The sequence below is a fragment of the Paroedura picta genome, chromosome 5 (assembly GCF_049243985.1).
Source record: "Paroedura picta isolate Pp20150507F chromosome 5, Ppicta_v3.0, whole genome shotgun sequence".
NCBI classification, from domain to species: Eukaryota; Metazoa; Chordata; class Lepidosauria; order Squamata; family Gekkonidae; genus Paroedura; species Paroedura picta.
In genome coordinates, this window is record NC_135373.1 from 111,446,091 (window position 1) to 111,467,156 (window position 21,066).

The 21,066-nt window shown below is 49.5% G+C and overlaps 1 protein-coding gene across 2 annotated transcripts; it reads left to right on the forward strand.

Annotated features, from left to right (window-relative positions):
• Positions 1-39: 39 nt before the first annotated feature.
• Positions 40-20,975, forward strand: DHX58 (DExH-box helicase 58). Of its 2 annotated transcripts, XM_077339932.1 has the most exons (13): positions 40-181; positions 4,888-5,117; positions 5,218-5,419; positions 7,083-7,273; positions 8,048-8,164; positions 8,583-8,709; positions 10,648-10,839; positions 12,429-12,685; positions 13,923-14,072; positions 14,531-14,692; positions 16,383-16,573; positions 16,908-17,004; positions 19,101-20,975. In XM_077339932.1, exons 2-13 carry the CDS (start codon positions 4,950-4,952, stop codon positions 19,278-19,280), a joined length of 2,034 nt encoding a protein of 677 aa, XP_077196047.1. In that variant the 5' UTR covers positions 40-181; positions 4,888-4,949; the 3' UTR covers positions 19,281-20,975. The 2 variants fall into 2 exon arrangements, with proteins under 2 accessions (XP_077196047.1, XP_077196048.1); XM_077339933.1 differs by lacking the exon at positions 16,908-17,004 and having other exon boundaries at positions 19,101-19,288.
• The last annotated feature ends 91 nt before the right edge of the window (positions 20,976-21,066 follow it).

Below are 21,066 nucleotides of genomic sequence, written 5' to 3' on the forward strand. Positions count from 1 at the left end.
TGTGGCCGTCGCAGTCCCCCTTACGTGGGGCTCCTCGGTGCTGGCTGAGCTTTTAGGTTTCGTTTTCTGGCCGAAAGGAAACTCAAAAGAGGCTCCGGGGACTGGGATCTTCCCCGGGCTGGATCCGAGCGGAGCAGCCGCAACTTGGCCTGGCAGAGCTGCGGGGCGCGAAGAGAAACAGGTACCGGTCGGGATTGGGGAGGTTGGGGTGCTTCTTGCTTGGTCGCAGGGCAGAGTTAGACACGCAGGGAGCAGAGAATGGGATCAGGGACGTAGCCAAGTCGGTGCAAAGGTTAGGCAGTCCGATTTGGCACCACCCCTGAATATTAATAGCGAAATTTCCAATGCTCTCCATCTCGGCTGCTGAGTTTACAAAGAGCTCCCTCACATCTCCCTGGAAAGCACGACGCTCACATTCCTGGGGCAGATGAGAAATAGTTTGGCAGCACCACAGTCGCATTCAGGACTTGGCCTTTTGTCCCACTGAAAGAACAGGATTGCACAACTGCCAGAGTCTGTTCCTGTCCCATTAGCCGTCCTTGCTGGGGTTTATCAGCTTATTGTGGACACGGGGCAGAACTGATTTCCTCCATGTTTGCGAGAGATGTAATAAAAGGAGCCTTCCAGCGTCTCCCATGGTTTCCAGTGGGCATGCTTCTTTTGAGTACATCCCCCATTTGTGACCATTCATGCCCTAGATCCACATTCTGTGGTTGCAGGATTTGTGCAGATCTTATGGCCGAGCGTCAGGATTTCAGACTGGATAAGCCTGCACCAGGCACTTTTTTTGTCGATAGGCTCCATGGGTCACCTAGGCAGGTTCAGACGGAATGCTTTGTGGGTGTGTCCGGGGACTACAGCTGGCAAGCCATCATGTTCGGAAGCCTGGCATGTGTGACCTGCTTAACTCTGTCCCCTTGCCTGCCCCTTGCCTCTTGGAGCTCTAGCTGTGGATGCCAGTTCTGATGCCACCCCCCATGGGAATTTAGCACCAGAGGAAGAACCAGGTCTAGTCCCTCTCACCTCCTGATGTATTCTGTGGTGGAAAATACCATCAGGTCACAGCAGACTTGTAGGTTCCCAACTCCAGACTGGGGGAATTCCGGGCGATCTGGGGGTTAAAACCCCAGATAAACTACAGGAAGGGCTGGTTTTGGGGAGGGGAGCGAGCACAGTGGGGTATACTGCATACTTAGGGAATTGCTGATTACCACTCTGGGATGGTAGGTGGATTTCTTCCAGGCCAGGCTGGATTCTGGGGATTTTTGGTGGAGGGGGGGAGATCTCCAGGGCATGTAATTGGTATCACTGTTGGTAGGCAGGTAGATGTGAGTTCCTGCATTGTGCAGGAGGTTGGACTAGATGACCCTGGTCCAACTCTATGATTCTATTATTATCAATATCTATGGCAGGCTTTCTCAGCCAGGGTTTCGAGAAACCCTTGGGTTTCCTGACGGCTACAGAAGGGTTTTCTCAATCAGTGGGAGTGAATTACTATCTTCTGTTCCACTTAATATTTCTGGTAAGGGCTAGGAGGAGGAGCTGGTCTCATGGCACTTAACACCCACTCAGAGCGGCTGTCCCACCCCTGAGTGCTTCCTCCTCCAACCAGCTTGCCTGTCTGTCCAGCAGCCAGCCAATTGCCTTCCATCCCCCACCATCCCCTCCTCCTTTCACTTCCCTCCAAAGCTCAGAGGCAGCAGACCCTGCTGAGTGAGAGAAGCCCCTGCTGGTGAGTTCCCTTCCCAGGGGTCTCCAGCCTGCAGCCTTTCCAGGTCCTGGGGGGAGGGAGAGGCCATCCGCAGAGTTCTTCCACACACCCTGCAATCTAGCACCCATTGTATTCCTGAATGTCCCTAGAATGTATATATGTTAAATGTTTAACAAATTATGTTTAACAAATTTATATATATACACATACACACATATTACACATACATACACACACAAACAAAATCCTTAACAATATGCTTATCTTATATTTGGGAAACAGCCTCCTGGGCGGAGACTGTCCAGGGCCTATCTGGGCTGTCCAGACTTTACTTCCTGTCCCCGGAGGCCTGTCAGAAGCTGTGCATCTTCTGATTGGCCAGCCCCACTCAGGCCAGCCCCCCTCCCCCACAAGCCCAGCTAAGCCACTTCATTTCACTGGTGGACATGGCCAGGGACGTAGGTGGGCTTCTGGGAGCCTCCCAGGAACAGCAGGCAGATGCACCTGCCTGCTCCAGCCTGCATAAGCCTCAGAGGCTAGGCTGGGCTGGCGCAGGCCTTATGCCCTTTGGTGGAGAGGGGGCAAAGGAACTGCCTGCACCAGTCTGGCTCCATGTTTGTGTGTGAGAGAGAGAGAAAGAGAGAAGGCAGCAGCCCCCTCTCCCCCCAAAACTGGATGCTGTTGCGAAGGTTCTTTTGTCTCCTGTTTCATCTGCACAACAACCCTGTGCAGTAGGCCTCAAGTCTTTCCACTCAACAACAACCTGTGTAGGAGGCCTTACATGTTTCTTCTCCACAACAACCCTGTCCAAAGCGGCCCTTTCTGCCTGGGGAGCTGATCTTTATAAGATGCAGATAAGCTGTAATTCCAGGAGTTCTACAGGCCCCACCTGGAGGTTGGCTACCCCTGAGTTGGAAATATTCCTGGAGGTTTGGAAGTGGGACTTCAAAAACATACAATGCCTCAGAGTCCGGCTTCCAAAGTAGCCATTTTTGCCACTTTTATCAGGCAACGACTTGGCCTTGCAGACAACCACAGGGACTGCAGTTGCCAGCAGTAGGCCTCAGGCTTCAGACCAGCAGACATCACCAGCCAAGCAAGCCAGGGGCGTCTGGGGCCACATGCATTCCTTTTGAAGGGCTACGTGTGAAGGGAAAGAGCTTTCCCTTCAGCCTAACTTGCTGGAGCTGTACTTCTAGGGGATTCTCAGACCCCACCTGGAGGCTGGCATCCCTAAACCTAAGTGGGGTACAACGCTCCACAGTCACCCTTCCAAAAGCAGCCATTTTTGCCTGGGGAACTGATCTTTATATTCTGGAGATGAGCAGCAATTCCAGGAGATCTCCAGGCCCTAACTGGAGGTTGGCTGTCCCTGGTCTAAACATATTCCTTAAAGTCTGGAAGTGGAGCCAACTAGCACCCCCTGACCTATTTCGGGTCAAGAAAATATTGCAGAGAGGAGGTAAGGTTGCCAAATTGGTGTAGGTTCATGTTCTGGAATTCCACACTACCTAGGTGTGCATAAACCTGACTAAGGTCAAGACTGCTGTGCGCAGTTGCCATCTTCCAAGTGAGGCTCTCTACTCCACCTCCCTCACGGGGAGTCTGCTATGGGGAGAGGAAGGGAAGACGATTGGAAACTGCTTTGAGTCACCTGAGGCCTGCTGGGTGACTAAGGGCCATTCCCAGTTCTTTCAGACCTCTCACAGCCCCGTTTTGAGACTCCTTTGGGTAGTAGACAGCAGGGTACAAAAATACAGCTCTTCTAAGGAGAAACCGTGAAAGAAGCATGTGGGCACATAACATTTTATCAACAGTAAAAAAAAAATGGAGACAGAAGGAGCAGGGCGGACCATTGTGTACTGTGACTACCCATGTGGATTAGGGCAGGTGGACATTTTGGTGTTTGTGGCCTAATTCACACAAGAAGGGAAATGACGTTGAAGGCAGAACTGGGAGGAATTGGCTGCTGTGTAATCTCCCCCTAAGAAGAGTCTCCAGTCTGATTTTTCCCTTCACATATCTGAGGACATGGCTCTGGAAAGCTCATCTGTAACCACTATGCCACACTTCCCAAAGGTCAATCCACTCCCACATTCAAAACCACGGGTTCTTGACACCCATATCTCCACACCCATGCCCTGATTTGTCACCACGCCCCCACAACCTCCCACACAACACACACATGCCCTTACAGACTGGACAACTCCTCCCCTTCCTCTTCCCACCACCAAGCTCTAGCGCCTGTTGTATTCCTGGACACAATGGGCTTTGCCCCTAGTATATATAGAATTATTTAAACATTTATCAGGTGATATGCATATGGTCATTTTGACCCACCCACTCCTCTGCAAATGGCCAATGATGGGCCTGGAGGAGGTGGGAAGTGGAGGAGCCCCAGGTGGGGATGTACACAGCTCTGCTTCCCAACCATATTCTGCATGATTTCACCATTTTGGGATTTCTCAAAGCCTGAAGAACATTTTGGGTGTTTCTCAATGGTCAAAAAGTAGATTTTCATAACAATTTAGGTGTTGCTTTTGTACCTGCTCCACGGTGGATTTCCCCCGAGGACCTTTTTGTGGTCAATGAGAGTGAGCACAGCACATAGATGATCACCTTACTTTAATCCCTGATCACATGAACAAAGGAAGCAGCCTTCTACTGAAGCAGCATTGTCTACTCAGATTAGCAAGGTCTCAGGCATAGGTCTTCCGTCTCACCTGCTGCCAGACCTTTGAAGGGAACAAACCTGGGAGCTTCTGCAGCCACGCAGAGGCTCAGCCACTGAACCACAGCCCCTCCCTGCCGTTCCTCAACTCCACATTACAATCTCGAGCAATTTAATACCTTTTTTAAACCCGTAAACTTCAATTGGCTTGGAAGATTGTGACTCTGTCTAGGATGGCACAACTAGATTTCGGTCCCAGGCCTTACCTGTGGAGAACAGCCCATCACCACCACAACCATGATGACCCCTGGTTTCCTTGTTCTTCTTCACAGTTTGTTCTACAGGGCTTCTCCAAGGCTATGGCTTCCCTTTAACTCCCTCCTTGTCCCAAACTGGATCTGGATCCTTTTGCTTTATGGGCCCCTAGGAACCACAGAGTTGGCAAGCCAGAGAGGCCTTGCTGAGGGTGATGTGGTGCTGACTTGTCTCTTGCTCCATCTCTCAGGATTTTGAGCGATGCAGCCTTTGGTGCCAGCTGCCTAGATCAGCCTTGGAAACGCCGGCAGGATGGATCTGCGTGATTACCAGTGGGAAGTCATTGAGCCTGCGCTGGAAGGGAAGAATATAATTATCTGGCTGCCCACGGGTGCTGGCAAGACCAGGGCCGCCGTGTACATCTGTAAGAGGCATTTGGAGAGCCGAGATAAGAGCAAGGTTGCTGTGTTGGTCAACACGGTAAGAAGAAAGGGACAAGAAGCCCTTCCCAGAGACAACGAATGCTTCAGGACCTTCTCTTGGGAGGGGCCTCACTTCTCTGCCTTCTGTGCCCTGGCAGGTGCCTCTGGTGGACCAACACTTGAAGAACGAGTTCAGCTTCCTGAAGAACCGCTTCGAGATCACTGCTGTCAGCGGCGACAGCAGCCAGAAGTCGTTCTTCTCATGTACGGTGAGGAGCAACGATTTGATCATCTGCACAGCCCAAATCCTACAGAATGCCCTCCAGAGCCAAGAGGAGGAAATGCACGTGGAGCTGACAGGTGAGTGTCTGGTCCCGGGTTGGGGATGTGCAGGCACTAGAAGTGGCTCAACGCAGCCCACCAGGAGAGATTTGTTGACTGTTAGGATGTCTGCCTGAATGGTCCTTTGTGCCTAGTCCTCTGTCATTCAACAGAGCCCCTTCTGCTTCTGAGGAAGATTTCTTTGGCCATTCTCTGACCTGTAAAAAGTATCTTCGGCCTTCACTGCTTTTGTTGCTGGTGCAGCAAAGGGAAAGCAATTTTCCCCAATGCTACAGTCCCTACCTGACCGAATCTTAGAATCATGGAATTGGAAGGGACCTCCAGGGTCATCTAGGCCAACCCCCTGTAGAATGCAGGAAATTCATACTACCTGCCCACCCAATTCCATGTCCAGATGAACCCCCTCCCCACGGAAGGAAGGAAGGAAGGAAGGAAGGAAGGAAGGAAGGAAGGAAGGAAGGAAGGAAGGAAGGAAGGAAGGAAGGAAGGAAGGAAGGAAGGAAGGAAGGAAACCAGAATCCCTGATTACTCTGGTCTGGAGGAAATTCGTCTTCTGACCCCAAAGTGGCGATCAGCATTTCCCTGGGCACGCAAAGGGCCACAAGAGGCAAGTATCACCTTCTGCCCACCCACTCACAATCTGCCTAAGTTCACAGAATCAGCATTTCTGTGAAGAGGGTATCCGGCCTCTGCTTAGAAACTTCCAAAGAAGGAAAAATCACCACCTCCCGAGGAAACCTGTTCTACTGAGGAACAGCTCTAACTATCAGGAACTTCTTCCAGATGTTTAGCCAAGAATACTTTTGAATTAATTTCATCCCATTGGTTCTGGTCCAAGCATCTGGACCTTCCAGGAAGGAGAAGGCAAGGAGACCTGACACTGAGATAGGATTGTCAGTGTCAAGTTGACTACTTTACTGGAGCCAGTTTGGTGTAGTGGTTAGGAATGTGGACTTCTAATCCGGCGAGCCGGGTTCGATTCTGCAGTCCCCCACATGCAACCAGCTGGGTGACCTTGGGCTCGCCACGGCACTGATAAAACTGTTCTGACTGAGCAGCGATATCAGGGCTCTCTCAGCCTCACCCACCCCACAGGGTGTCTGTTGTGGGGAGAGGAAAGGGAAAGCGATTGTAAACCACTTTGAGCCTCCTTCAGATAGCGAAAAGCGGCATATAAGAACCAACTCTTCGTCTTCTTCCTTCTTCTTCTTCCTTCTTCCTTCTTCTTCTTCTTTCTTATTCTTCCTCTTCCTCTAGTTAGTTCATTTTCTGCCCAATGGGGACCCAAACAGTCTCCCCTCCAACATTTCAGCCTCACAAAAACCCTGTGAGGTATAGAATCCTAGAGTTGGAAGTGCCTTACAGACCATCTGGCCCAACCCCCTGCTCAACGCAGGATCAGCTGAAAGCATCCAGATTGCCCCTCCTCCATTTTGCCCTTGCAGCAACCCTGTGCGGTAAATTCAACTGGGCAGCCGTGTTGGTCTGAAGCTGCACAATAAAATCAGAGTCCAGCAGCATCTTTGAGACCAAAAAAGATTTATTCAGGGCGTGAGCTTTCGAGTGCAAGCACTCTATGTCAGTCCCTTCGTAAGTGAGGCTGAGAGCCATTGCCTTCTTTTGCACCCTGTTCCTCACTAATTTCCTGTGTGGGTCTCTGACGGACATCATCGCCTTGCAGATTTCTCCTTGCTGGTCATTGACGAGTGCCACCACACCCACAAGGAAAGCACCTACAACAAGATCATGACGGACTACCTGGAGCGCAAGATGAAAGGCCAGCGGAACTTGCCACAAATCGTGGGTCTCACGGCTTCACTGGGCACTGGAGGGGCCAACTCCGTGAAGGGAGCCCAAGATCATATCTTACAGGTGAGGCTGATGTAAGAGATTTAGCCCCTGTATTGGAGACACCTCCTTCTAATAGTCTTTGCACACAATTCCAGAGACTGCCCTGGTCTGCCTATTTGGGCCTTTTTTGGCACAAACAGCAGATGAGGGCTTGGAACCTGGCTGGCTGGCTGTTTATCTAATCTATTTTATTTATTTTATATATATATACTACGTTCCCCATGCGGTTCAGGGCAGTTTACAGAGATGTCTTTATGCAGCTGCAAGGATTTCTGACCCAAGGAGCATGACTTTTTCCCCTCCCCCTCTTCTGGAGCCCCCAAATGCCCCCAGAAATCTTGTTCTGGAGGCCCCTCTCCCCAAGAACAGTATTTCCGAAGGGCATTTTGGGCTGCCTCGGGAAAGTTGTTAAGAAATCGCACTTCCTGGGAGAAAACCTTTGTGTCTGCGGAAATATAACTTTGGACCTAGCCTGAGGATTTCCAGAATGCAGGTAGAGAAATTCCATGACGGATTGGCCCATTTGTTCCATATAGAAAAAAAGATGTCAGGAGGAAGAATGTCAGTAATTTCCAGACATACCCAGAAGTTCTATAGCATGCTTGTCTATTCTCCTTTCCACCACTTACCTTTTTTAGGAAACTGAGCGATAGGGAAACCGAGCAATAGGTTTGTGAGTGTCCTGCATAGTGCAGGGGGTTGGACTAGTTGACCCAGGAGGTCCCTTCCAACTCTATGATTCTATGATTCTATCTGTATCTCAAAGGCTCATGTCATTGGCATCGCCCTTTCTAGATTTGTGCCAACCTGGATGCTACAAAAATCATGTCCTCTGATAAATACAAGTTCTACCTTGACAGCCGCGTCCCACAACCTAAGAAACAGTATGATGTGACTGAAGAACGGCCCCTGGTAAGTGCTTCCTAATACTTCCTGGTGAATGCGCTATAACAAGAGTCCCTCACTTTGTTGAGCCTGTAGGTCTCTTTGGAATCTTGAGGAGACATAGCTGGAGCCTCAGCAAAACATGCTGGCATCCGCAAGACCTGCAGGGGGCATCATGGAGCAGAATAAATAAATATTTTATTGGTATGCTCCTATTTGCAATTCCTTTGAGGCTTGAACAGAATTTGGAGGGGGCTCCCATCTGTGGGTGAGTTTTCAAGTATGGAGGTCAGCATCTCATGATGTTATTGCCAAACCTCTCCTGTAAGCTTGGTGGAACAGCTCAGTTTTGCAGGCCCTCTGGAATTGTTTAAGGCTGTAAGCAAAGCACCACAGGCCCATGTGAGATTCTAGAAAAGGCCTTGCCCTGATTTCTCTTCCTCAGGATCCCTTTGGTGGAAAGATCAAGGAGATAATGTCCCAGATCCATACCTACCTGGACGAGCCTGACTTGTCTACGGATTTTGGCACTCAGATATATGAGCAACGCATTGTGGAGCTCCAGAAAGAAGGTAATAATATCACGAAAGCTTTGCAGAACATTGACATCAAGGGACTTACGTTTAGTTTATGTGAACAAGAAGTGGGTTGTGGGTTGTTGAAATAAATGAACACTGGGAAAGGAAGCCCCCCCCCCCCCATTGGCCAGTTTAATATTTTCCTGGCTGGATACTATTCCTGCCCCCACAGTGTAAGACTGTTTAACTTCACCTCCTGATGCTTGAATTTTTACTGGCAGGAGCTATGCTCTACACATCACATTTGCACCTTGCTGTGAAGCTCCGCAGTCACAAGAACTGAGCAAGCAAGGAAATGCAAGGAAGAGGGTCTCCTAAGAGCAAACGTTCTGTTCTCTTGAAGTGGAAACGGCAGGAATATTATCCAGGGCATATTAGTTAACTCTGGTACCCACAATGAAAGTTAGCCTTACCTCGTTCTGGACCTGGTAGGATATAATGTGTAGATTCATTCATTCATTCATTCATTCATAGAATCATGGAGTTGGAAGGGGCCATACAGACCATCTAGTCCAACCCCCTGCTCAACGCAGGATCAGCCCTAAGCATCCTAAAGCATCCAAGAAAAGTGTGCATCCAACCTTTGCTTGAAGACTGCCAGTGAGGGGGAGCTCACCACCTCCTTAGGCAGCCTATTCCACTGCTGAACTACTCTGACTGTGAAAATTTTTTTCCTGATATCTAGCCTATATCGTTGTACTTGTAGTTTAAACCCATAACATTATTGCGTGTCCTGTCCTCTGCAGCCAACAGAAACAGCATCCTGCCTTCCTCCAAGTGACAACCTTTCAAATACTTAAAGAGGGCTATCATGTCCCCTCTCAACCTCCTTTTCTCCAGGCTTCATAATAATTTAAAATTTAAAATTCAATTGAACATTAGTTCAAACAAACAGTGGCACCCATCTGCACAATCCCTCTCTCTTTCCAAGAGATGGAAAAGGGGGGTGTAAAAGTGATCTTCAATGAGGTTTAATTGGGTGGATTCAGGTTGGGAATTCAGCAGGTTTTAGATGTCGCCTTCAGACCACAACCATAGGCCTGGGGGAAGAGCTTAATCTTGCAGACTCGGGACAATGTTTAGGGTCCAGCAGGGCCCTGATCTCTTTTGGCATTGCATTCCATCAAGCCAGGATCAGGGCTGCAAAAGCCCCGGCCCTGGTTGAAGCCAGTTTGATTTCTGAGAAAGTTTTGGACATGAAACCGTAATGCCCTCGGGGAGACATAATAGGAGAGGCAGTCCCATAGATCTGATGGCCCCAGACCATTTAGGGCAGGGGTAGTCAAACTGCGGTCTTTCAGATGTCCATGGACTACAATTCCCATGAGTCTCTGCCAGAAAATGCTGGCAGGGGCTCATGGGAATTGTAGTCCATGGATATCTGGAGGGCCGCAGTTTGACTACCTCTGATTTAAGGCATTAACGGTAACAGTGAAATAGAGAGTACTGGTGTCCGGCCCTGTACAGTTTCTGACCGCAGCTCTCCAGGGACTCAAGTAGAGGTCTTTCATGTCACCTACTAATGGGCCCTTTTAACTGGAGATGATGAGGTTTGAGCTTGATCTCAGGTGTGCCTAGCAGATGTCCTTGAGCTACAGCTCAGTGCAAGCTAAATGCACTTGTCTGGGCAGCTTTTCCATTTTGGGGGGGTCGGGTGGAAGGGGCACCCCCCTTGGGCTCCCCAGGGGAACTAGCTGCTGACCCATGTGATGAGAACACCAGTCCAAGCGGTGCTTCTTCTTGCCTGAAAATCATACCGTCTGCAACGGAGGAGATTTCCAAACCATCAGGCCCCTTCGAGCATAGGCTTGGACATCTTGCTCCAGGAAGGCAACGTACAAGAGCGACTCTTTAAGGAGTGAAAGAATCGGTGGAAAGACGATAATCTGGCTGGTAGCAGCAACGACCCTTTCTTTTCTGCCACGTTGTCAGGAGCAGAACGATCCCGCCGGAAGACTCGAGTGTGTGCCTTGCACCTGCGCAAATACAACGATGCCCTGCTGATCAATGACACCGTGCGCATGACGGATGCCTTCCAAACTCTGGATGAGTTTTACCAGAGAGAGAGAGCTGTGAAGAAGCTGCAGGATGTAACTGAGCGCTACTTGGTTCAGATCTTTGACCGTGAGTGAGACTGTGCTGGGGGTGGGGGGGTGGCAAGTGTCCCTCATTGGGCTTTTGGTTGAAATCAAGGGTGGGAATGTCGGAAGGAAAGCTCCAGCAATGGTTGGTGCATGAATGGTGTGCTTCAAGAGGTGGCTTTCTTACCACCTGGTGTACCCTGTACCAGAGGTCTCCCAACGCAGTGCTCACAGCACCTGGAGGCACCTTTCCTGAAACTCACCAACTGTTTTGAGGAAGTGGGTGGGGCTCTCACCCAGCACAGCTTCTGATTGGCTGGGCAGATTCAGTGGCAGCTGCCACCACAGTGTTGGTTTTGATCTCTGTCACTCCTGTTTCTCAACATATTTTGTAAATTACCCTTGTTCTCCCCTGCAGTTGGACTTCCTCCATGTGCGTGGCTCCGCCTCTTCTGGCAGCCATTTTGTAGTTGCACCCACCACCTACCAAAGGAGCTTGCTGGCTCAAAAAAGTTGGAGACTTATTTATTGAGGAGATTTCTATGTCTCCTCCTCAGGTTCCTGCTCATCGAAGCTTGCAATTTAAAATAATAAACTATCAGCATAAAATAAGCAGGCTGATAGAATAAGCCCAGGGACATCAAGCTGTCCTTAATACAGACTTCAGAAGCCAGAACACAAAGCAGAGGAAAAGAAAACATCCTTAATTAAAAGCCTGGGTAAAAAAAAAGAAGTTTTTTGGCCTGGAGGAGGGCATTCCAAAAGCAAGGTGCCACCACAGAAAATACCCTGTTTCTGGTTACTATCTGCCTCACCTCTGAAGGGGGCAGCACAGAATGTACATTACTACTTGGAGTTTTTGATCCTGCGTTGAGCAGGGGGTTGGACTAGATGGCCTGTATGGCCCCTTCCAACTCTATGATTCTATGATTCTATGTGGGTTTTGGGAGGTGGATCTTGCCAGCAGGCTGGACAGTACGAGAGGAAGCGGTCTTTCCAACACCTTGGTGAAAAGGGCTTTGAAGGGAAAAACAACAACTGGGAATTGTGCCCAGAATTCACAGCAGCCCCTCTGTGTCCCTCCATTTCTCTGTGGTTGATCAAGAGCAGTCAGATATCTGAGTTCGTTCCACTGATGTATCTGAAGTGATGCGAGGTTTATCTGTGGTGGTGTGCCCATGATGGGCCCATCGACACATAGAATCATAGAATCACAGAGTTGGAAGGGACCTCATGGGTCATCTAGTCCAACCCCCTGCACTATGCAGGATACTCACATCCCAATCGCTCATCCACTGTTACCTGCCACCCCCTTGAGCCTTCACAGAATCAGCCTCTCCGTCAGATGGCTATCTAGCCTCTGTTTAAAAATCTCCAAAGATGGAGAACCCACCACCTCCCGAGGAAGCCCGTTACATGCACAGCAATGCTTGATGTTGTAGACATCAAGTGATACAATACATGCCCAAGCCAGCACTTGAATCTTTTTTGTTTGTTTCAAACAAATCCATGGATTGTCCTGTCTTTACAGTTGCATGTGAACGAATAAAAGGCCAGCCATTCTCAGGATACTGGGGGTGGGGCCACGGCATCTCCTCCTATCACAGTTCCCCATTCTTTCTGGTCTTTCAGGGAACAAGGAGGGCCTCTTGGCCCTAGCTAAAGATGCACGCTATGAGAATCCCAAACTTGAGAAGCTGCAGCAAGTCCTCCGGGACCAGTTCCGAGCAGACAGCAGCTCACGGGGCATTGTGTTTGTCCGGACACGCCAGGGTGCTCACTCCCTGTACCAGTGGGTTCGGGACAACGTGGACTTGCAACAAGAGGGCATCAAGGCTGCAGTCCTAACTGGGGCGGGATACAGCAACCAGACCAAGCACATGACCCAGGTAAGGCCTAGGACTGTGTTCTAATGGGACGGAGGGCCAGAGAGAATGGGATGTATCCATCGACATTCTTTTGTTTCATTTACTGAGTTCATTTATAGTTAATCTTTCTCACTGAGGCACACGGTGGATTACAAATGGGCAGATTCTAGGCCAGGGGTAGTCAAACTGCGGCAACCTCCAGGTGTCAATGGACTACAATTCCCATGAGCCTTTGCCAGTTTGACTATCCCTGTTCTAGGCCATGAAGGGCTGTCTAGGGGATAACCCGTACCTTGAATTCTACCTGGAAACTAACTGGTCATGAAGTGACTGCAGAATAGGTACAATATGCATACTCCACCGAACAGAATGATCAAGCCACAGCGTACATTACTACTTGGAGTAATATTCAGTGGCAGACCCAAGTAGAGTACATTACAGTAGTCTAGCCATGACATAAATATGGTGTTGATCACTGTGGTCAGGTCATGTTGGTCAGGCTCTTGCACCGGGGACCGGTCAACGCTTGACAATTTTACTAAGGCCCCGGGGGGGGGGGTAGTCTTTTGCCAAGGGACGTTGCCGCTGCTGCTTGAGCCCCTGCTCCACTTGCTTTCCTGCCGGTGCCCCTGTCTTCTGGCCGCCCACTGGGGGGCGCTGCCAGCAGCAGCTGCTCAGTGCCACATCGAGGGGGAGCCCCAGCCATGGCAGCTGCTGGAGAGCACTAAAGGTGAGCCGGCGGCAGAGTGGCAGGGCAGCCCCCGAGGCAGCAGCTGGGGAGGAGGACAAGGAGAAGCCGCGGCCCAGTACCGACTGATCCACGGACCGGTACCGGTTTCCAAACCGGGGGCTAGGGACCACTGACACCTTAAAGACCCTTCCCTTTTTGGTCGCAGCCTTGACTTCTGGTTCAGAAACCTGAAGGACCTGTCTACTTCTGGCTGAGGTCTCTGCCCCCACCAGAATACACAATGGACAGCAACCAGCTGGGTGACCTTGGGCTAGTCACAGCACTGTTCTGACCAAGCAGTAATATCAAGGCTCTCTCAGCTTCTCCTGCTTCACAGGGTGTCTGTTGTGGGGAGAGGGAAGGGAAGGCGATTGTAAGCCGCTTTGAGACTCTTTCTGGTAGAGAAAGACGGCATATAAGAACCAACTCTTCTACTACTTGTTTGGGGATAAGGAAGGGGGAAATACTTTCATTCCAAGATCTGAACAAGCTTTTACATCCTGACCTCGTTGTGGGTGTTTCTTCCAGCACGAACAACAAGATGTCCTCCATCAATTCCGCATGGGGCGATTCAATCTACTGTTCTCCACCAGCGTGGCTGAGGAGGGGCTGGACATCCCTGAGTGCAATATCGTCGTCCGCTACGGGCTGATGACCAATGAGATCGCCATGATGCAGGTCAGATAGCTCTGCCCTCTTGGGGGGGGGGGCTTGACTTCTCTGGGTGGCACTTACCCCATTGTCACACAAAGTCAGATAGTGATCAATGGGTCATAGAATCATAGAGTTGGAAGGGGCCATACAGGCCATCTAGTCCAACCCCCTGCTCAACGCAGGATCAGCCCTAAGCATCCAAGAGAAGTGTGTATCCAACCTTTGCTTGAAGACTGCCAGTGAGGGGGAGCTCACCACCTCCTTAGGCAGCCTATTGCACTGCTGAACTACTCTGACTGTGAAATTCCCCCCCCTGATATCAAGCCTATATCTAGTCATCAGAGGAAACCATTGAAATTTTGAGTCACTAAGGAAAAGAGGAAAGGTTGTTGAGTAGACAGGGTGGTTATGCCTTGGGAACTGGGAAGGTGGGCTGGCATGTCTAGGGATAGACCCAGATGATCCAGCTTGCATCTCTTTAGGCCAGAGGTCGTGCCCGTGCCCCCAACAGCATCTGCTCAGTCTTGGCCAAGGCCCACAGCAAGGAGGTGTACCGTGAACGGCTCAATGAGACCCTGGAAGACCTGATGGAGAGAGCTATTAAGTGGGTGCAACAGATGCCTCCATTGGAATACACTCAGATGGTAAGATAATACAGATGGTAATACACTCAGACGGTAAGAGGATCTCCTGGAAAAGAAACATGTTAGGAGGTGATGGAAGCTTTACAGAGGAGTGACAAAGGCCATTCCCAAGTGGATATTACTGATGTGCACTGATGACAGAGGGAAACGCAATGGCTACAAACTCAGAGCTAAGCTGGGCACATGGTACAGTCGTTACTGGATTGTACCATTTGACAGCTTGTAGGGGAGAATTGTCGTTTTGGATATTCTCTTCAGTTGGAAATCGAGCAAATCAGTGGGAATTTAAGCTAGGAAGCTCCTCCATGAGATGCTTTCTGTAGACATTATTTGCTTTCAAAACAATTACGGGGCAGCATTCGAGCAAGTGACTTCCCTGCCTGTATTCTGAAACAGTGCCATTAAGTACAAAATCCTTTGCATGTGAGCTAGTATCATTCCCACTTCACAGAAGGAGAACATTGGCCCAGAGTGGCTTTCTCCAGATCTGTCGAGAACAACTGCAAAGGGTACTAAATTGTATTCCCCAGCAATGCTGTCTCTCCACACTGAAGAGAGAGATTTCTGAGAGAATGCAGACTGCAGTTTGACTACAGAGGGCTTCCTGTACAACTTCCTTTTCCTGTGGGCAGGACAGAAGGGACTTGGGAATTAATGCCCAGAGGACAACCTAGTAAAGATGAACAGGCCTGGAAAGATGAATGTATGTCTGTGGCCATTAGGAATCAGATGGGTTGTCCGGTCTTTTAATTGCATGTGTTTTACTATTTTACGATGTATTGTATTTTAATGTAATCCTATGTTGTATTTTAATTACGGTTTTACCTGCTCTGAGACGCTGGGATACAAATCCAATATAACAACAACAACAACAATAATAATAATATTTTGATCAGTAAGAAACATGGACACTTTAAAACAAAGCTGTGTCTCCTGGAAAGGCAAAATGCTCCCCCCACGACCACACACACACATTAAGTTACCTTCTACCTGCCTTACCCTAGACCAGGGGTAGCCAAACTGCAGCCCTCCAGATGTCCATGGACTACAATTCCCAGAAGCCCCTGCCAGCATTCGCTGGCAGGGGCTTCTGGGAATTGTAGTCCATGGACATCTGGAGGGCCGCAGTTTGATTACCCCTGCCCTAGACTATAGAGCTGGAAAATACCATAGAGGCCATCTAGTCCACCCCCTGCTCAACATAGGGATCAGCCTCAAGCATCCCTGATAAGTGTTTGTGCAACTGCTGCTTGGTGGGGGGAAGCCCACCACCTCCCCTAGGCAATCCACTCCCCTGCTGAACTTCTCTGACTGTGAAAAACAAATTAGCTAACATCCAGCCAGTATCTTTCCATCTGTGGTTTAAACCGATTATTGTGAGTCCCGCCCTCTGCCGCCAACAGGAACCGCCCCCTGCCCTCCTCCAAGGAACAACCTTTCAGATCCTTAAAGGGAGCAAAGACTTAAAGAGAGGTAGTAGCCCAGGCCAGCCTAATCATGGAAGCAAAACAAGGTTGGTCCTGGTTAGCATTTGAATGGGGGACCACCAGTGCAACCTAGGCTTGCCATGCAGAAGCAGGCAATGCCCGAGCCCCTCTGTACGTCTCTTACCTGGAAGACCCCGCAGGGACACCATAAGTCGCCTGCAGCTTGGTGACGCTTCCCCCCCACAACGTCTTCCTTCCGACAGATAGCAAAGCTTCAGCGGGAAGCTGTGGTGGGCAGCAAAATGCGAGACATCGTGCGCGAGCAGCGGCGTCGGCTGCACGATCCGGACGATGTGCGTCTCTACTGCATCAACTGCAACGAGGCCGTCTGCCACGGCTCTCACCTGCGCACGATAGAAAAAACACACTATATCAACATCAACCCCAACTTCAGGTGAGGCCGGGTGAACTGACCAGAGACATCATGCTTTTGCGATTTTCCCGTTTGCTTCTCCCCGATCTGCGAAGAGGCGGAGGGGGAGAGGGGATAGCGTGAAGCAGGGGTAGTCAAACTGCGGCCCTCCAGATGTCCATGGACTACAATTCCCATAAGCCCCTGCCAGCGAATGCTGGCAGGGGCTCCTGGGAATTGTAGTCCATGGACATCTGGAGGACCCCAGTTTGACTACCCCTGGCGTGAAGTACGTGCCGGCAGTCTTGTGCCAGGAATACAATATTATCATTTCAAACCCTGTGTCAAACAACCATTTGTTTTCGTCCCTAAGCAGACTGTACTACAAAAAGTCCCTGGGCCATGTGGAGATTCCGCGTAACTTCAGGGACTGGAAGCCAGGCAGCTCCATTAGCTGCAGTATATGTGGGCAGGTAAGCAGAGGGTCTGGAGTAAGGCATCATTAATCCCTTGTGCTTTATTTGAGAGAGAAATATCACCGGGTGGAAAGGAGGAACAAATTGGGAATGATGGGGGCAGTGAGATGGGGTCAAGGGGCGGGGGAGTCATAGAATCACAGAATCATAGAGTTGGAAGGGGCCACACAGGCCATCTAGTCCAACCCCCTGCTCAATGCAGGGTCAGCCCTAAGCATCCTAAAGAATCCAAGAAAAGTGTGTATCCAACCTTTGCTTGAAGAGTGCCAGTGAGGGGGAGCTCACCACCTCCTTAGGCAGCCTATTTCAAGCAATTGACTTATCTTCGTGACTCCACTTATTCCTTTAGGGCAAACTTCCCCCATGTTCTCTCTTTACCAGTGTGTCAGGGATATTATGATTTCAAGTCCTAACGTCAAGGGCTAGAATCTAAAAAGTTGAGCATCTCAGCATTCCCCCAAGATAGAGGCCACGTTTGCTTCACAAGTATAGAGACAGAGCAGAGCCCAGGAGCAGACAGGCCGCACCATGAGTTTCAGCCCCAAGAAACGGTCTTAACTCTTAGAAGAAGGAGAAGGAGAAGAAGAAGAAGAAGAGTCGGTTCTTATATGCCGCTTTTCCCTACCCGAAGGAGGCTCAAAGCGGCTTATAGTCGCCTTCCCATTCCTCTCCCCACAACAGACACCCTGTGAAGTGGGTGAGGCTGAGAGAGCCCTGATATCACTGCCCAGTCAGAACAGTTTTATCAGTGCCGTGGCGAGCCCAAGGTCACACAGCTGGCTGCATGTGGGAGCGCAGAATCGAACCTGGCATGCCAGATTAGAAGTCCACACTCCTAACCACTACACCAAACTGGCTCTAAAAGGGAAGTATTGTACCACACTTTACATTGTGGCAGGGACAAGTTCATCTGCATAGTCAAGGGAACCAGGAGTGTGTTGAGGGAACCCCTGGTCTCTGCATCGCACTGTGGATCCCCGGAGTCACGATGTAAAGTAGAACTTGCACGGAAGTGGCAGCGAGGATAGAAAGGACATTCGGATTGCACTGCTGACAATGTCTTGATAGCACCGGAGGAGGGGGCCATTTGTCAGATTTTGGCCCACACGCACCTGTGTGCTCCAGAACAACTTTGTGTGTTGTGTTTGTATAAAGACTTGTCGTTCTGCATTCCTGTGCCAAATCCAGTAGAGCTGAGCACAGTCAGGCCCCTTAAACACATTGAACCTTGTGTTGGCCCTGTATGTTGGTCGGATATATATCCCAGCTTGTCTGGCAGTGGCGGGGTAAAAATCTAATCGTAAATAAATAAATACAAAATATAAAAATTATAAGAGCCAGTTTGGTATAGTGGTTAGGAGTGCAGACATCTAGCCTGGCGAGCCGGATTTGATTCCATGCTCCCCCACATGCAGCCAGCTGGGTGACCTTGGGCTCGCCACGGCACTGATAAAATTATTCTGACCAAGCAGTGATATCAGGGCTCTCTCAGCCTCACCCACTTCACAGGGTGTCTGTTTTGCGGAGAGGAAACTGAAGGCGATTGTAAGCCGCTTTGAGACTCTTTCGGGTAGAGAAAAGCAGCATATAAGAACCAACTCTTCTTCTTCAGTGATATCAGGGCTCTCTCAGCCTCAGCTCCCTCAAAGGCTGTCTGTTGTGGGGAGAGGAAAGGGAAGGCGAATTGTAAGCCCCTTTGAGAGAAAAGTGGCATATAAGAACCAACTCTTTTCTTCTTCGTCATTATCATCTGATGCAAGTCCCTGCAGGAGAATTGCTAGTATTGTTGGGGAAGTGTGTGGTTATCACCAAGGAAGATAACCTTTAATAATCCTGGGTTACTTCTTCTGAAGAACCTTTTCTGGCCATCTCTGCCACTGGGCCGTGCTTTATGGATTCATGCTTATTAGATTTAGATTATGCTTATAAGATTTAGCTCTCTGCCAGGGAAAGAATAGCGTGCTATGAGGGCTGTCTTTTTGCCGCTTCCACAAACCCTTGACTTAGGCACTTTTGGCAGGGACTAAATGTGATGCTGTTGTCAGTTCAGGGCGAAGTCTGATAACCTAAGCTCACTCGCTTTCTCCCCACAGGTTTGGGGAATGGAAATGATCTACCGAGCTGTTACCCTGCCGATGCTTGCCATTAAAAATTTTGTGGTGGAGACCCCCGATAGCCGAAAGACCCATAAGAAGTGGAGCAAAGTGACTTTTGCCATTGAGGAGTTCGACTATGTTCAGTATTGCGAAACCAACTTCGAGCTGAACTCTTAAAGCTGAGAGAAGGGAAACGTTGCTTTTTCCTTTGGCCAAAGCGGTCGTCTGCGTTAGCCGGCGTTGTATGGGCATGAGGCTATTCAAGCTTGCTGTAGGAGCACTGTGTGGAGTCAATCTGGACTGTGAGTTGAGGCTTGGATTCCGGTCCCGCCATGGATTTGACGCTTGGTCTTGTGTGAATCAAACTTGCTGTCGGCCTCTGAATCCCTGGAAGAGTGACCCGCAGAGCCCGGGGGTGAATGCAAGGCAGGACTGCGGAGCAACCTGGAAAGGCTGTGATCGAAGGAAAAAATATCCAAGAAATGCAGTACAAAAGGTGCCGTCAAGTCACAGCTCAGAGGTGGTTTGCCGCTGCCTGCCTCTGCGTAGGGACTCCAGTACACTTCGGAGGTCTCCCATCCAAATACTATCCACGGCTGACTCTGCCTAGCTTCCAAGATTGGGCTAACCTGGCCTATCCACCTCCAGGCACTTTAAAAGGGATGGAGCCAGAAATAGCTGTGAGCAGAGTGGAAGCAGCCACATTTATGATGGAGGGTGCTGGAAACAAGAAGGCTCAGGCATGGAGTTCAGTGTGAGTGGTTTGATCTCCCTTGCAGCTTAGCCTGGCCTTGTCAGAGCTTGGGAGCTAAGCTGAAATGGCCATGATTAGTATTTGGATGGGGGACCGTCAAGGAAGAAGAGCATTGCTCTGCAGAGCAAAACAGTGCAAAAACCAAGCTCTGGTCCTTGGTAAGGCTGCCAGAGAGAGCAACTGCAGCCCCTGGCTAAAAACCCCTGACTCCCAGATCAGATTGGCAAGAACGCCTCCTTGCTTGTGCTCCTGCTGCATGTCCCCCCCCTCCCCCAATTGCTTTTCAGAAGGCCTGAGAGTTTGCTTTTAGAGTCTGGTACAAATGTGGAAACATGCAATTCTTATTTGAGGATTGTGGGGAAACCTAAATGTCAGGATGTCCTCTTCTCCCACAAAGAGAAGGAAACTTCATGATAAATCCAACATTCCTACTCCCCCCCAGAAAAACAGTTCCAAGCTAATTTGCAGTTTTCCATTTTGAGAAGGGCAACATGAATTGATGGTGTTATCCATCCTGAATCTCAGGAACAGAGTTTGCAACAATTATTCTTTGGCATGCCCAGAGGTGTCTTGTATCACGTCTTTAGATGGTTTAATAAAGTTATGTGCAGCTCAGATAATTATTTTTATATAAGATAAGATATGATTGTCTCATCACAGCTCAGATATGAGAGGTTCATGGACTTTAGGGTAAGGCTGTCTTATATTGTCTGCAAAGGCTTAGTGAGATTTCAAGAAATTTACAAATGCAAGGTAGCTAGACGGGGTTACCAAATGCCCTCTTTTTATGGTGTTTGTCATCTTTTGGGTCTTTTTTAAAAATGGTGTAAATGTCCCCCTGAGGGTTGGGAAGCTGAGCTTGTTTTGCCCCATCACGTCCCCCAGTAGAGGCAAACTTCAGCTTAAACAGGAGGGGTCTTTAAAATGAGATTTGAACAGTTGTTCGATATAATCATTCAGGAAACGTGTCTTCTTTTTCGCTTTTCAAAACGCAGTAACTGTACAGGGCAGGTACGATTTCATTGACCTATGTCAGTGCTGTCTGTGTAATTGTGATTGTTTACTTAATCAATTGAAGAATCGTCAGGCGGATTTGAAATAAAGCTCCTGAAAGGTAACCCTGAGTGATTCTTGGCTGGGAGACATAGCTTTTCCCAAGACCGTTGTTTGTTCCCACTGTATGAAATCAGCAAGCCAGGTTTGATTCCC